Genomic DNA, 15,075 nt, shown 5'->3' with positions numbered 1-15,075 from the left:
AAGGTTTAAACATTTTTTTTTAAACTATTTTGGAGTTGGAAGTCCAACCGAGAACCAAACAAGTAGTGGTTGAGAGTGTGAACATGGTCCTCGGGACCCTATACTGTTCAACTAATAGAGATGTTGAATGTCCCTGCAGAGTTAACGATACTGAACAAAAATATAAATGCAACCATTTCAACTATTTTACTAAGTTAAAGTTCATATAATAAATTTAAAAAATGAATTAAGCCCTAATCTATGGATTTCATATGAATGGGCAAGGGTGCAGCCATGGGTGGTCCTGGGAGGGGGTGCCAGGCCCAGCCAATCAGAATGGGTTTTCCCCACAAAAAGGTTTTATTACAGACATAAATACTCCTTTGTTTCATCAGATGTCCGGGTGGCTAGTCTAAGACGATCCCACAGGTGAAGAAGCTGGATGTGGAGGTCCTGGGCTGCCGTGGTTACACGTGGTCTGCCTTAGTAAGGCTGGTTGGACATACTGCCAAATTCTCTAAAACAAATGTTGGAAGTGGCTTATGGTAGAGAAATTAACATTAAATTCTCTGGCAACAGCTCTGGTAGATATTCTTGCAGTCAGCATGCCAATTGCACGCTCCCTCAACTTGAGACATCTGTGGCAGTGTGTTGTGACAACCACATTTTGGTGTCCTTTTATTGTCCCCAGCACAAGGTTCACCTGTAAGGATCATGATGTTTTAATCAGCTTCTTGATATTCCACACCTATCAGGTGGATGGATTATCTTGGCAAAGGAGAAATGCTCACTAACAGGGATGTAAACAAATTTGTGCACCAAATCTGAGAGAAATAAGCTTTTTGAGTATGGAACATTTCTGGGATATTATTTCAGATCATAAAACATGGGACCATCACTTTACATGTTGCATTTCTATTTTTGTTCAGTATAGATGCAGTATGACAGACATGGGTGTATGTGGGGTGTCCTCTGTACACAACACTCCACCAGGCCCAAAGGCGTATCATGCAGAATTAATTTCGTGCTGCTTAGTGCCCAATGCTCTTGAAAATATGATTTGTGTAAAGGCATTGATATGCTAATCCAGACAAGTCGCTCCCCGCATATGAACAAATCCAATTAAACTGTTTTATTATAACGGGAAACCTCTCCTCGCCTGACTGCCCCCAGTCTCCGCCCACCCGCTGCCTGTCAATCATGCTTAGAGGGAAGGTCGGTGGCTCCAAGTGTCCACACTGTCATTGGAGTGTCTGGACTGGATCTGTATAAGGGAAACTATCACAATGTTACTGGTGCCAAGACAATGCATTAGAGCTCCTTATCCCAGATTTGTATATTTATCTATAGCTAAACTCCCCTTCCTTTAAATATGTTGATGTGCTGCTAATATGGATTCCTTGCTCAATGAATGTCCCCAATTATTTTTGGGGTTCTGGATTCTGGATATGTTGACATGCTGCTCTTATAGAATCCTTCATCAAATAAGTGGAAATAAATGAGTCATATACACCAAGTGTATAAAACATTATGAACATCTCTTTCCATGACATTGACCGACCAGGTGACACTATAACCCCTTATTGATTCCATTTCAATCAGTGTAGATAAAGGGGAGGAGACGGGTTAATAATGGATTTTTAAGCATTGAGACATGGATTGTGTATGACAAAATATTTAAGTGTCTTTGAACGGAGAATGCAACGCTGCTGGGCTTTTCATGCTCAACAGTTTCCTGTGTGTATCAAGAATGGTCCACCACCCAAATGACATTCAACCAATTTGACACAATTCTGGGAAGCATTGTGTTCCTAATGTTTTGTACACTGTACATTGACATTTACTCAAATAGGCTTCCTGATTTATGGACAGAATGAGGTGGCCATAGTGACATCCCTGGGGCTGTGCAGGCCAACTCGTCTGCTGTAGGAGGCCACATTAAAGGGAGTCAGTGTTGTCATGACATTTTACGGCAAATTTTTTTTTAAATTTAAATTAAATTAAAATTAAATTAAATTAATCATAACTGAATAAAAGGGCTACTTGTTTAGCGTCCCTGTTGGAGGGACCTGTTGGCATTCTGTGTTTTACTAGGTAGGTCTACTCTGAAGATTTCTGATTGGCTGAGGACAATTCGGTAGTGAATCTGTTTCTCGCGTTTTGTCCCTGTGTTTGTCTGAGCAGGAGATGACCCTGGAGGAGAGGGTGCTAATTAGTGACCTGAATAAGTGTGACTTTCAGGAGCTCCACACCATGCACAAGGAGAAGGTGGAGGCTAGGAAGGCTATGAGCAAAGAGGAGAAACTGGTGAGTGGAACTTGGACAAAACAGGGTGATTACTCAAGGTAGATCTAAATGGCTACTTCAATATTGGATTGAGTGTAATTGCTATGGATACAGAATATTATGAGAGTGAAGGGGGTTCATAGCATTATTGGCATAGCTGATAACCAATATATATTTCATTCCAGGTGATGAAAGAGGCCAATCAGAAGATAGTGGAGGAGTATGGCTTCTGTATACTAGACCACCACCGGGAACGCATTGGCAACTTTAAGATTGAGCCGCCAGGTCTCTTTCGAGGACGGGGGGAGCACCCCAAACAAGGCATGCTTAAGAAGAGGATCCAGCCGGAGGACGTCATCATCAACTGTGGAAAGTGAGACCGGCTCAGATCAGAACATGAATGGCTAGTAAAGGGGAGGTTTCAGAAGTGAAAAGGGTAAATAAAAGGGAAGGTTACTGCCTGGAGAAACACTATGGAACAGTCCCACAACAGGTTTGGATGTGCAATATTCATCCCCTCCATTAGGTTTAGTAGTTGTACCTAGAGGAAGACCACAGTATGGTAGTTCGCCACACTTCTCCACTCCTCTAAGAACTGTGTCTCTTGACATTATGATCCAAGTCTGTGATTAACCTCCCAGTCACAGGTCTAGATTAGTGTCAGCTAAGGACTGATTTGTACCCTATGGAGACAGACCCTACGGAGCATAGCAGTGTCGCAATGTTTTTAGTCACAAAAGGGACGACTCCTTGTAGTGTGCTCCAACATTTGACATGCTTCCGTGTCACATGAAAATTGTAACGTGCTGTATCACTCCTTGTGTAGCAGTGGGGGCAGTGTTGTGTAGGCAATGAAGCTCTCTTGGTTCCTTCAAAACATGACATTCTATTTTTAGCTGATATGGTAGTGAATACATTCAAGCAGCATATTAAACTGGGATAATGTTGTCGGTTACACCGGCAAGTATAGAAATATTTGCCAGGGCATATTTCATTATAAATCTGATTATTTCACATGGCGATATGGGAAGCTAATCTACTTCAAAACCACTTCAAGATTGCCGTCTTGGTTTAGCTTGGCATTAAATAAGCATCTTATTTTGCATTGGCAACCAAATATAATCTGTGACTGCTCAAACCTTAAAATATTCCACCAAACTGACTTGTTGCAGATAAAATCAGTGCGTTATGACAGTGCACACAAAATCCACTTTTTCACTAAAGTTTTCATGTAATATATATATATATATATATATATATAAAATAAAAAACTTGAATGTGTTTCCATCACATTTTCAACTCTACCAATAGTTTAGTCACAAACTGTTGCGTTAAATAGGATTTGTGCACAAACAGGTCACAGATACAGTGTGTAGGCTGTGCGGGTAGGCTAGATTTACATGCGGTAATTATGGATAAGAGCGAGAATATTTAAATTTGTCAAGCATCGATCATCATGCCACCAGAATAAGACCGTCGATATTTATACCAAGCTCATCGTTCACTTTTACCACCCTGTGAAGTTCATTGTTTTATTTCTTCTGTAGCCTAATAAACTGAGGGTTTCCTGAGTCGTAGTGGGAGGACCACATATATATTTTTTAAATAATTTTTTTAACCTTTATTTAACCAGGCAAGTCAGTTAAGAACACATTCTTATTTTCAATGACGGCCTGGGAACAGTGGGTTAACTGCCTGTTCAGGGGCAGAATGACAGATTTGTACCTTGTCAGCTCGGGGGTTTGAACTCGCAACCTCCCGGTTACTAGTCCAACGCTCTAACCACTAGGCTACGCTGCCCCATCATCGTGTGACTTAAAGTTTACTTCGATATGATGGTCATTAGTGTTGGGCCAGTAACCGAAAGGTTGCTGGATCGAATCCTGAGCTGACAAGGTAAAAATCTGTTCTGCCCCTGAGCAAGGTATTTAACCCCCTGTTCCCCGGGCGCCGAAGACAAATGTCGATTATTGCAGCCCACCGCACCTTTCTGATTTAGAGGGCTTGGGTAAAATGCAAAAGACTCATTCAGTTGTACAACTGACTAGGTATCCCCCTTTCCCATTATATCAATATGTACGCAGAAAGGCATTTCCACCGCCATTTATCGCATAATCCATTTTATCGACACAACAAGATCCCACCATGTCAAACAAACAAATGATTTGTCTGCATTTAAATTGTACTTTAAACTTACTGTTTCCATCACAGCTATCGTGATTTATTTTTATACGGTAGGACTGTACTTTCATAACAGTGGATGAAAACATGGTTTGATAATGAAATTATGACATTTTTAGCTGTTATGGATTACATGGAATATAAAATTAGGATAATGTAGGTTACACTGCCAAGTAGTAACGATATTTGTCAGGGCTTTATTATTTAATTATGAATCTGATTATTTCACATGGATATGTGGGAAGCTAAAAGGCTAGCTAGCCTGCCGTGTTCAGCCAACTTGCTAGTAAGGGAAGAAGAGACTCTTCTTTTGCTTTCACCACAAATGAGAAGACAACAAGAAAATCTGTCACCCCCTTGGGAATGTTGTTTTTTGGGAGTCTGGACCAGCACCGTATTATGTTACCAAAAGGTGCACTTTGCTCAAAGAAATCTGACTCCACCCAGCACATGCAGATCTATGCATGTGAAGCTTGTAGAGGGCTTTGGGGTCTTTATGTAAATCAGCAAGCACCGCAGTAGTCAGGGTTAAACTTCAGCCCCTGTGTAATGATCTTCACTAGTTAACACAGGCACAAAATCATAAACCTTGCCTATTTTTACAATTTCTCTTAATGTCATTTTAAACTTAACTGTAAAGGGAAACTTCACAATTTCTCAACTTCATATTCATCATCCCCAACATCAACATATGTGAAAATGGTGCGTTTCTATGTGTTGTAGTAAAAAAAAAAAAAATGTGAGTAAGCATTGTCTACTAATTAGTTGATGCCATTGTAAACACTTATATTTCAGTCTTTTACTACAAAACATAAAGGCGCCATTTTCAGACTATATATATATATATATATATATATATATATATATATATATATGTGTGTGTGTGTGTATATATATGTGTATGTATGTGAACACCCCTTCAAATGAGTGGATTCGGCTGATGGGTGTATAAAATCGAGCACACAGCCATGCAATCTATAGACAAGCATTGTCAGTAGAATGGCTTTGTCAGTAGAAGAGCTCAGTGACATTCAACGTGGCACCGTCATAGGATGCCACCTCTCCAACAAGCCAGTTTGTCAAATTTCTGCCCTGCTAGACTTCCCCTGTCAACTAAGTGCTGTTATTGTAAAGTGGATACATCTAGGAGCAACCACGGCTCAGCTGCGAAGTGGTAGGCCACCCAAGCTCCCAGAACGGGACCGCTGAGTGCTGAAGCGCGTAGCGTGTAAAAAAATCGTCTGTCCTTGGTTGCAACACTTACTACTGAATTCCAAACTGCTTCTGGAAGCAACGTCAGCACAAGAACTGTTCGTCGGGACCTTGGCCAAGCAGCCACACACAAGCCTAAGATCACCATGTGCAATGCCAAGCATTGGCTGAAGTGGTGTTAAGCTTGCCACCATTGGACACTCGAGCAGTGGAAATGCATTCTCTGGACTGATTAATCTCGCTTCACCATCTGGCAATCCAACGGATGAATCTGGGTTTGGCGGATGCCAGGTGAACGCTGATTGCATAGTGCCAACTGTAAAGTTTGGTGGAGGAGGAATAATGGTCTGCGGCTGTTTTTCAGGGTTCAGGCTAGGACCCTTCGTTCCAGTGAAGGGAAATATTTATGCGACAGCATATAATAACATTCTAGACGATTCTGTGCTTCCAACTTTGTGGCAACAGTTTAAATTTATAAATAATACATTTAGGCATAAGGGAAATAACTAAGATCATGAATTTTTAACACAGCCAAAATTGTCTGTCATATTTATCTAGTGGAAACCCTGTGTAATGCTGTCTCTCATGCCTACAGTATCTGACCCTTGACCTCTCCACCCCCCTTAGAAAGTCTTGTATCCCAGAGCCCCCTGCTGGTCACCACTGGAAGGAGGTTCGCCATGACAACACAGTGACCTGGCTGGCCAGCTGGACTGAGAATGTTCAGGGCTCCTGCAAGTATGTCATGCTCAACCCCAGCTCCAAACTCAAGGTATGAGGCATGTTTTTCAAATATTACCCTATGAGCTCCGGAGCCTCCTGATTTTTCTTTTCTCTCTAATTAATTGCACCCAACTGGTATCCCAGGTCTAAATAAGTCTTGAATGGGGGGAAAAAAGCAGTGCAACTGGCTTCGATGTCCAGATTTGAATTTGCGGAACATAGGTAGTCAGGGTGGTGCAGTAACTGCGGACAACAATTGTCTGCAAAGTAACCATTCCCATATACAGTGCCTTAAAGTATTCATACCCCTTTTTGATGTGTTACAGCCTGAATTCAAAATTGATTGACTTAGTTTTACTCACCCATCTACACACAATACCCCATAATGGCAGTGAAAACATGTTTGAAAATGAAATGCTGAAATATTTAATTTAAATAAGTATTCACACCCCTGGGTCACCTTTGACAGCTATAATAACTGTCAATCTTTTTGGGTAAGTCTCAAAGAGCTTTCCACACCTGGATTGTGGATTTTTTTTTCAAAATTCTTCAAGCTCTGTCAAATTGGTTGTTGATCATTGCTAAACAACCATTTAAGTCTTGCCATAGATTTTCAAGTAGATTTAAGTCAAACTATAATTTGGCCACTCGGGAACATTCACTGTTTTCTTGGTAAGCAACTCGTGTCGATTTGGCCTTGTGTTTCAGGTTATTGTTCTGAAAGGTGAATTAATCTCCCAGTGTCTGGTGGAAAGCAGACTGAACCAGGTTTTCCTCTAAGATTTTGGCGGTGCTTAGTTCTGTTTCTTTTTTCCTGAAACTCCCCAATCCTTAACGATTACAAGCATACCCATAACATGACGCAGCCACCACTATGCTTGAATATATGGACAGTGGAACTCCGTAATACGTTTGGGGCATATCAAATACAACACTTTGTATTCAGGACAAAAAGTGAATTGCTTAGCCACATTTTTTTGCTGAATTCATTTAATGCCTTGTTGCAAACAAGATGCATCTTTTGTAGGCTTGGGCAATATTACTGGGGTATTTCAAAATACAGACTGTGATTTTCAATACTGTTTCGCAGGGGCTGCGTGGGGTGGTGGGGGGTGCTACGGCACTGCTTATAAGTTAAGTATAACTACAGTACCAGTCACCTACTCATTCAAGGGTTTTTCTTAATTTTTACTATTTTCAACATAGTAGAATAACAGTGATGACATCAAAACTATGGAATAACACCACAATCATGTAGTAACCAAAAAAGTGTTATACAAATCTAAATATATTTTATATTTTCAAAATAGCCACCCTTTGCCTTGATGACAGCTTTGCATACTATTGGCATTCTCTCAATCCGCTTCATGAGGAATGCTTTTTCAACAGTCTTGAAGGAGTTCCCACATATGCTGAGCACTTGTTGGCTGCTTTTCCTTCACTCTGCAGCCCAACTCATTCCAAACCATCTCAATTGGTTTGAGGTCGGGTGATTGTGGAGGCCGGCAGCGTAGCCTAGTGGTTAGAGCGTTGGACTAGTAACCAGAAGTAACCAGAAGGTTGCAAGTTCAAACCCCCGAGCTGTCGTTCTGCCCCTGAACAGGCAGTTAACCCACTGTTCCTAGGCCATCATTGAAAATAAGAATTTGTTCTTAACTGACTTGCCTAGTTAAATAAAGGTAAAATAAAAAGGCCAGGTTATCTGATGCAGCGTCCACCACTCTCCTTTGTCGAATAGCCCTTACACAGCCTGGAGGTATGTTGGGTCATTGTCCTGTTGAAAATCAAATAATAGTCCAACTAAACGCAAACCAGATGGGATGGTGTATCGCTGCAGAATGCTGTGGTAGCCATGCTGGTTAAGTGTGGCTTGAATTCCAAATAAATCACTCACCGTGTCACCAGCAAAGCACCCCCACATCACACCACCACGCTTCACGGTGGGAACCACATATGAGATTTTCCATTTCGCTACCCTGTTTCTCACAAAGACACAGCTGTTGGAACCAAACATCTCAAATTTTGACTCATCAGACCAAAGGACCGATTTCCACCGGTCTAATGTCCATTGCTCGTGTTTCTTGGCCCAAGCAAGTCTTCTTATTATTGGTGTCCTTTAGTGGAATGTTAGTTAAAAAGACTGTTACCCAGACTAGAGACATTCAAGGGGCGGCAGATAGCCTAGTGGTTAGAGCGTTGGGATCGAATCCCCGAGCTGACCAGGTAAAAATCTGTCGTTCTGCCTCTGAGCAAGGCAGTTAACCCAGTGTTCCCTGGCCGCCGATTATGGCAACCTCTGATTCAGAGGGGTTGGGTTAAATGTGGAAGAGAACTGAATGCATCTCTTTCCCCTCCTTTAAAACATTTAATTAGCGCCCCTTGTGTGCTTTTCCGGTAATACCCCGGTATAGTACAGAAACGGTATGACGATATGAGAATCTGGATACCTCCCAACCTTAATGTTTTGGAATATTTGTTTTCTTTACTGGCTTCATTTTCACTGTGTCAATTAGGTTAGTATTGGGGAACTACAATGTTGATTCATTCCTCAGAGTTTAATGGCTGTGATACGGATATTTTTTTTTTTTTTTAAAGTCACCAATTGCCTCATGGTGAAATTCCTTAGGTTTCCTTCCTCTCCGGCAACTGAGTTAGGAAAGTCGCCTGTATCGTTGTAGTGACTGCATGTGTTGATACACCACCCAAGGTGAAATTGATATCTTCACCATGCTCAAAGGGATATTCATTGCCTGCTTTAAAAAAATATGATGTATCCACCAATTGGTGCCTTTCTTTGAGAGGCATTGGAAAACCTCCCTGGTCTGGGGTTGAATCTGTGTTTGAAATTCACTGCTTGACTGAGGGACCTTACAATTATCTGTATGTGTGGGGTACAGAGATGAGGTAGTCCATATACAAAAATCATGTTAACACTATTTTTGAACACTTGAGTCCATGCAATTTATGTGACTTGCTAATCAGACTTTTACTCCCGAGCCTATTTAGGCTTGCCATAACAAAAGGGTTGACATACTTGACATTTCAGCTTTTCAATTTTTATAAATTTGTAGAAATGTCTAAACATTCCACTTTGACAAATTGTCATCACTGGCCTACACACACACACACACAATCTAAATTTAATCTATTTCAAATTCCGGCTGTAACATAACAAAATGTCGATGTGAATACTTTCTGAAGGCTCTGTAGGTGTCTGCGTACGAGAGGTGTATGTGTTTTGTTTGTCTTCGGAGCTACCAAATTCCTTAACTTATGAGCAGAATGTTCATGGTTGCCTTTTAAGAATGAGCCATCTGAATGGAGAACAGGCTACCATTGTGTGCGTGTGCAGTTGTAAGAATCGAACAGATATTTCAATCAATTTAGTTTATCGGAACCTCTAAGAAAGCACAAGTAATTTTATTGCAATGGCCTACAATATCTCCAATGCCACAAAGTGGTAGCCTTGTGGCATGTTCATGGATAAAAGATACAGCAAAACATGTATCAGAAACCCAAGGCTAGTTGTTAGTCTCTCCAATTGTCCTGAACAATGTTTTATAAGATATATATAGTTGATGACCTTCCATTCATTCAAGCGCGCACAGATTGCCATAGAGTGCATTTGCTTGCTTCGTACAGTTAGGAAAATGACTCAATTTGATCTCGAAATTGCTTCAATTATTTACAGTCTGTTTGAAAACTGCATGGCCATTATGATTAGGTTCTGCAGATGTTGAAATGTTTAGTTTCTTTTGTCATAGAGCAGTTGGGTGTATGTTGTACTGTATTTTACCAAGGCATATTGAATAGAGCAAACCTTTTGAGTTTAAGTTGAGGGTGTGATTTGTGCTTTTGAATAGGCCTAGAAGTCACACTGGGAACTTCTGAAGCTTTGTCTATTGTGAACAATTGTTATGATTTTTAAGGAGAGGTCTGTGGGGAGCACATGTTTAGAAGCCATTTTCTTTTGTGTTGCTTGAGAGGAACATGTCGGGATTCAGTGCAATTTGTCACCTTTTGTTGTGTTAAGTGGTGTATATGGATCAGAGGTGTGTGTGTGTGTGTGTGTGTGTGTGTGTGTGTGTGTGTGTGTGTGTGTGGTGTGCCTGTGATTCAAATCTCCATCTCTCCACCACTGCTTAGTGAGAGAAGTATGCATTGAGATTTGTTGGGTAAAGCGGGTGCGGGTGCTGCTGCTGAGAGATCAGATAGAGATGAACTGGTCTTTGACCATGATGTTTACAGGACATGTAAACCCACTCCGTATCCAACCTTTCATCTCCACTGTGGTGATGGTCTGCTCTGCTCCATCTCCCTGGATGGGAGATTAGCAAGGTTACTCAGAGGCTTAAAATAAACAGTCCCCTCTTCTCCATGACTATCCTACCCATACAACTCCCACAAATCTCTTGCTCTACTGCATTTCTGAAGGATTCCATTTCATGACATTCTGCCAATACACAGAGGGAAATAAACTAGTACTAGGGTCTATGATTCTTCTCTCTCTCACTACCTCTCATTCCCTCACAATCAAATCGGAATGGAATATCAACATGGCTAGTTCCTGAGCTGAGCCTCTTGGTCCTCTCACATCACCATCTCCTCTCTTCCCTTCCTCCTTCCACATCCCTCCTCGTATCTCCCAGTTCTTTATTTTGAAGGTTAAGTTACTCCACAATTTGTCACCATGGCGTTGCAGTGGTAGCAACAGCGAGATGGGAGTCAGGTTGTGTGGGGCTAGCTAATTAAACAGCCGCTGGCTAGCTCTACACTACTACGCAAACACAATGTCACCTTTTCTGACTGGCTCTCTCCATTAGACATTTAACAGGTTAGACATGTGGAAGAATAGGATTACTAGACACATGACTATGAATACATTGTTTTAGCCACAATCTCATGAAATACTAAAAGGGCTATGATTGAGTGTTGGCCCTCGGTTGTAGCAAGTGCAAGGCTTTTGAATGGAATGAGAAGGCACTGCCTGCAGGCTGCACCTTACCATGTAATAAAACCCATGTGGAGAGACCATGTAAAGAAGATGTGACCATAGTGTTCCTAAGGCTCAGTGTTGTGGTTCCCCAGGGTGAGAAGGACTGGGAGAAGTATGAGGTGGCCCGCCGGTTGAAAAGCTGTGTGAATGGGATCCGCCAGCAGTACCAGCAGGACATCAAGTCCAAACAGATGGAGACCCGCCAGAGAGCTGTGGCCCTTTACTTCATAGATAAGGTCTGTCTCTCTGTGGCCCTCCTCTGCCATACACCGGTTGATGGTTATTAAACCACAGCCAAGGGAAAATGTAAATACTCCAGTTCTTTAGTCAGTCACTCCATTCTGCCAGACCATATCCCCTGTGTATGCTAACTCTGGTGGTTTCCTCCAGCTGGCCCTGAGAGCGGGTAACGAGAAGGAGGAGGGCGAGACGGCGGACACGGTGGGCTGCTGCTCCCTGAGGGTGGAGCACATCACCCTCCACGACCTGCTGGAGGACAAGGAGTGTGTGGTGGAATTTGACTTCCTGGGTAAAGACTGTATCCGCTACTACAACAAGGTCCCCGTCACCAAGAGGGTAAGGAGCCAGCAGCCTCAGTACTACTAACAAGGTTCCCGTCACCAAGAGGGTAAGGAGCCAGCAGCCTCAGTACTACTAACAAGGTTCCCGTCACCAAGAGGGTAAGGAGCCAGCAGCCTCAGTACTACTAACAAGGTTCCCGTCACCAAGAGGGTAAGGAGCCAGCAGCCTCAGTACTACTAACAAGGGATATCTGAAATTGCACCCTAAATGTACTACTTTTGGCCAGGCAGTCAGAGTAGGTGCCCTGGTGTGGAGGACTGTAGAGCACCCTGGGGAGAGCTTTTAAATTGAGGAATATGCCAAAACTAAAACCCAAAAGACTGCTTTATGTGTTCAAGATAAAGTATTGATGAAAAAATGTATCCCAAAACTTGTCGACTCAAACTTTGAACTGATTTTCCCATCATGCCCAATATTAAAGTAACCGTCCATCATTTCTATAAAATATGACCTATCATTAAAGCTGGAATCCTTAATGGTGAAACAGCCACATCCGGTGGCGATATTACATCAACAAAGTTATTGCAAACAACGAACACAGTTTTTTTCCCCCCTCGGACATCAAGGCAGATGCGATAGAAGAGCACAATATGTGATGCTATTTTGTATCATTTTTCCCATTATTTTTTTTTTTTTGCTTCCAAGTTATGGTCAGCTTGGAAGCAAAAACAATGGTAGTGCAGCGACCAGTGGCCCCGTTTCCTGCTACTGCAGATTGCATCTTTAATTACAATATGAGTGAAATAGTTTTCCTATTAGGTATGTTAAAAAGCAGCTTTTCTGTGTTTCAATGGTGTGGGCATACCCCAAAAACAGAATGGTGTGGGTGTATACCGGCGAATATTTTTTTTGAAATGAATGACAAGTAAACAGCTCAGCCAAAGAGCCATCTCGGACAAAAAACATAACGTTACACGAGGAAATGGCAAGCATTTTGGGAAAGGTCTGTTTGAGACACAAGTTTGAGGTGTGTTTAAAAATAAAAATAAAAATCTCAATGTATGCTTTGGCCACATGAATATAGGCCAAGTCCACATTATTTGTGTACGAGTTAACAGAATGAGTTTTTAAAAGGTGAGATTTAAAGGATAGTTATCTTACTTTAAATCCATCAAAGCAATTCTGACACCCAAAAAAACATAGAGAAATGTATTTTTCAATTTTCGCCTGGTTCCGTTCTGTGTTCTGCCAAGCAGCTGCCTGTCAGGTGGAAATGAGGCTAAACAACATTAGCTGGTGAGTGTCAGGATTCAGCTCCAGTATGATTCCGCCATGCTATCTCCAAGATCGAATAGGAAATGTTGCACCTGACAGACAGTTCTGCCAAACAAAAAAAAAGTGTAATTATTCAAATGAGAGTATATTTAAAAGCAACACATCAGGTAATGTTAATGAGTGTTCTGAATATTTTAGCATGTTTATTCCGAGGGAAAGGGTAAGATAGCTGGTTAATTTCAGATTAGATTGAAGGAATTCTCATTCCAGCTCCATGTGAGAGCATGATGAATTGCAATGCAAAGTGTTGGATAGCCAGATCATCACAATCATTCATTATCTGTTTACCAAGCTTCACTTGCCAGCATCTGCATTCTGTGTCCGGTCACTTTGCTTATCATCTCAACAGAATTTAGAATGTTGAACCACCATACTGCTGCATTCTCCTATCAAACATAGCTGTGTCGTAGACATCTGTTCATACATAAACAGCCTGTGATGAGTGCAGATTGTTGCCATGTTTTCAGGTCCATCCTGATGACACCGACACATTGGTTGATCAATCAGCCGTTGTCTCTGTTGCTCCACTCCAGACACTGAGTCTGGAATAAATCTTTCGAAATCCTCACGCGTCCATCCGTTCATCACAGCCTCTTATTTCCCTATTAATTTAGTTCTGGCACAAGAATAAATTGTCATTCAAATCAGTCTGTTTTGAAAAGCAACACATCTGCTACCATTAATTAGTTCCTTGCATATTTTAGCTGGTTTATTTAGAGCAGGAGGAAAACAGGACTTCTTGGAAATGTCAAATATAATTGAGTGGATCATTTTTCCTCTCTCCCCTGTGAGCTGGAAGAATGGGGTAGACAGCCCTGGGCTCTCCTATCATGATCAGTGTGTAGACTAGCTGTGAGCAGCGGTTTCTGGTCTGGAGGTCTAGGACCGACAGGGTGGGATGTAAAACCAGTCTCTTTGTCTTGTCCTTGTTTTGTTTATCCAGGTGTTCAAGAACCTCACGCTCTTCATGAAGAACAAGGAGCCTGGAGACGACCTGTTTGATCGCCTCAACGTGAGTCGCACAGAACCAGTCTGGCTTGTTTATCTCAACATGTGAAAAAGAAAACATCCCTCACAGCATGTTGCTGTGCTGTAGACGGCTGTAGCCTGACGATATGGTAAAGCCCAGTGAGTGACCATAACAGCCGCAAGTGTGACTTTAGCCTCAGAACCCTCTCCATCCCGCTGCGTGCCTGTAGCCTCTGTCTACTCCCAGCCTCTCCGGTGCCTTAAAGGGAGAGCGGGAAGGCAAAGAGGCCAATATTGGGTGGGTGGATTATATATAAATCCTCTGTCCTTTCACCTCTCCTTTCGGCAGAAGGAAGGCATCGTCGCCAGGCACTGGAGCAGGTCTTGCCCGGTGGCCAAGGTTATTGCTATGATTGGTGTGAAATGACATGGTTGTGATCCGCTCCTGAGAGGCGGGCGGGGGGCCTCCTTTGTGACCTATGGCATCAGGAAATGGAGGGGCATGTTGGAGGGTGAAATGTTAATCGCTGCTCTGAGCCGAGCTGATTGACACTTTTTAAAAGGCCAGGTGAGCGGGTGGGAGATGATGTAAGCACCAGCCACGGAAGAAATTGGTACAGGCTCTAATAACTGCCTTCCCTCCACCACATTTAGCTGGGCCAGGCTTGAGACCTGTTTATCCACCTGCTACAGACAGTAAAAGGGTCTGAGTTTGTGTGACTGTCAGTGTGCATGTACAGTAGCCTATATAAAGGAACCACAGTGGGTAGTACAGTACATGTCTGACTCAACGTTGCTACCGGAGTGAGTGGTCGGTTCAAACTTCTACCTCCCGTGTGGCTGAGTTGGTAGAGCAAGTCACTTGCCATGCC

At 42.3% G+C, this 15,075-nt stretch overlaps 1 protein-coding gene across 3 annotated transcripts in view; it reads left to right on the top strand.

Moving 5' to 3' along the window:
- Window positions 1-15,075, top strand: part of zgc:173742 (DNA topoisomerase I, mitochondrial) — a 36,701-nt gene that overhangs the window by 14,766 nt on the left and 6,860 nt on the right. For all 3 annotated transcript variants that reach the window (XM_020455840.2, XM_020455841.2, XM_031801152.1), the window contains exons 10-15: window positions 2,164-2,286; window positions 2,451-2,638; window positions 6,286-6,430; window positions 11,470-11,613; window positions 11,768-11,953; window positions 14,178-14,246. In XM_020455840.2, coding sequence (XP_020311429.1) covers window positions 2,164-2,286; window positions 2,451-2,638; window positions 6,286-6,430; window positions 11,470-11,613; window positions 11,768-11,953; window positions 14,178-14,246 — 855 coding nt within the window. The remainder of the gene's footprint in view (window positions 1-2,163; window positions 2,287-2,450; window positions 2,639-6,285; window positions 6,431-11,469; window positions 11,614-11,767; window positions 11,954-14,177; window positions 14,247-15,075) is intronic.

The sequence above is a fragment of the Oncorhynchus kisutch genome, linkage group LG22, assembly GCF_002021735.2.
Source record: "Oncorhynchus kisutch isolate 150728-3 linkage group LG22, Okis_V2, whole genome shotgun sequence".
NCBI lineage: Eukaryota > Metazoa > Chordata > Actinopteri > Salmoniformes > Salmonidae > Oncorhynchus > Oncorhynchus kisutch.
The sequence above is the reverse complement of the archived record's forward strand: the minus strand, read 5'-3'. Positions and strand labels throughout refer to the sequence as shown.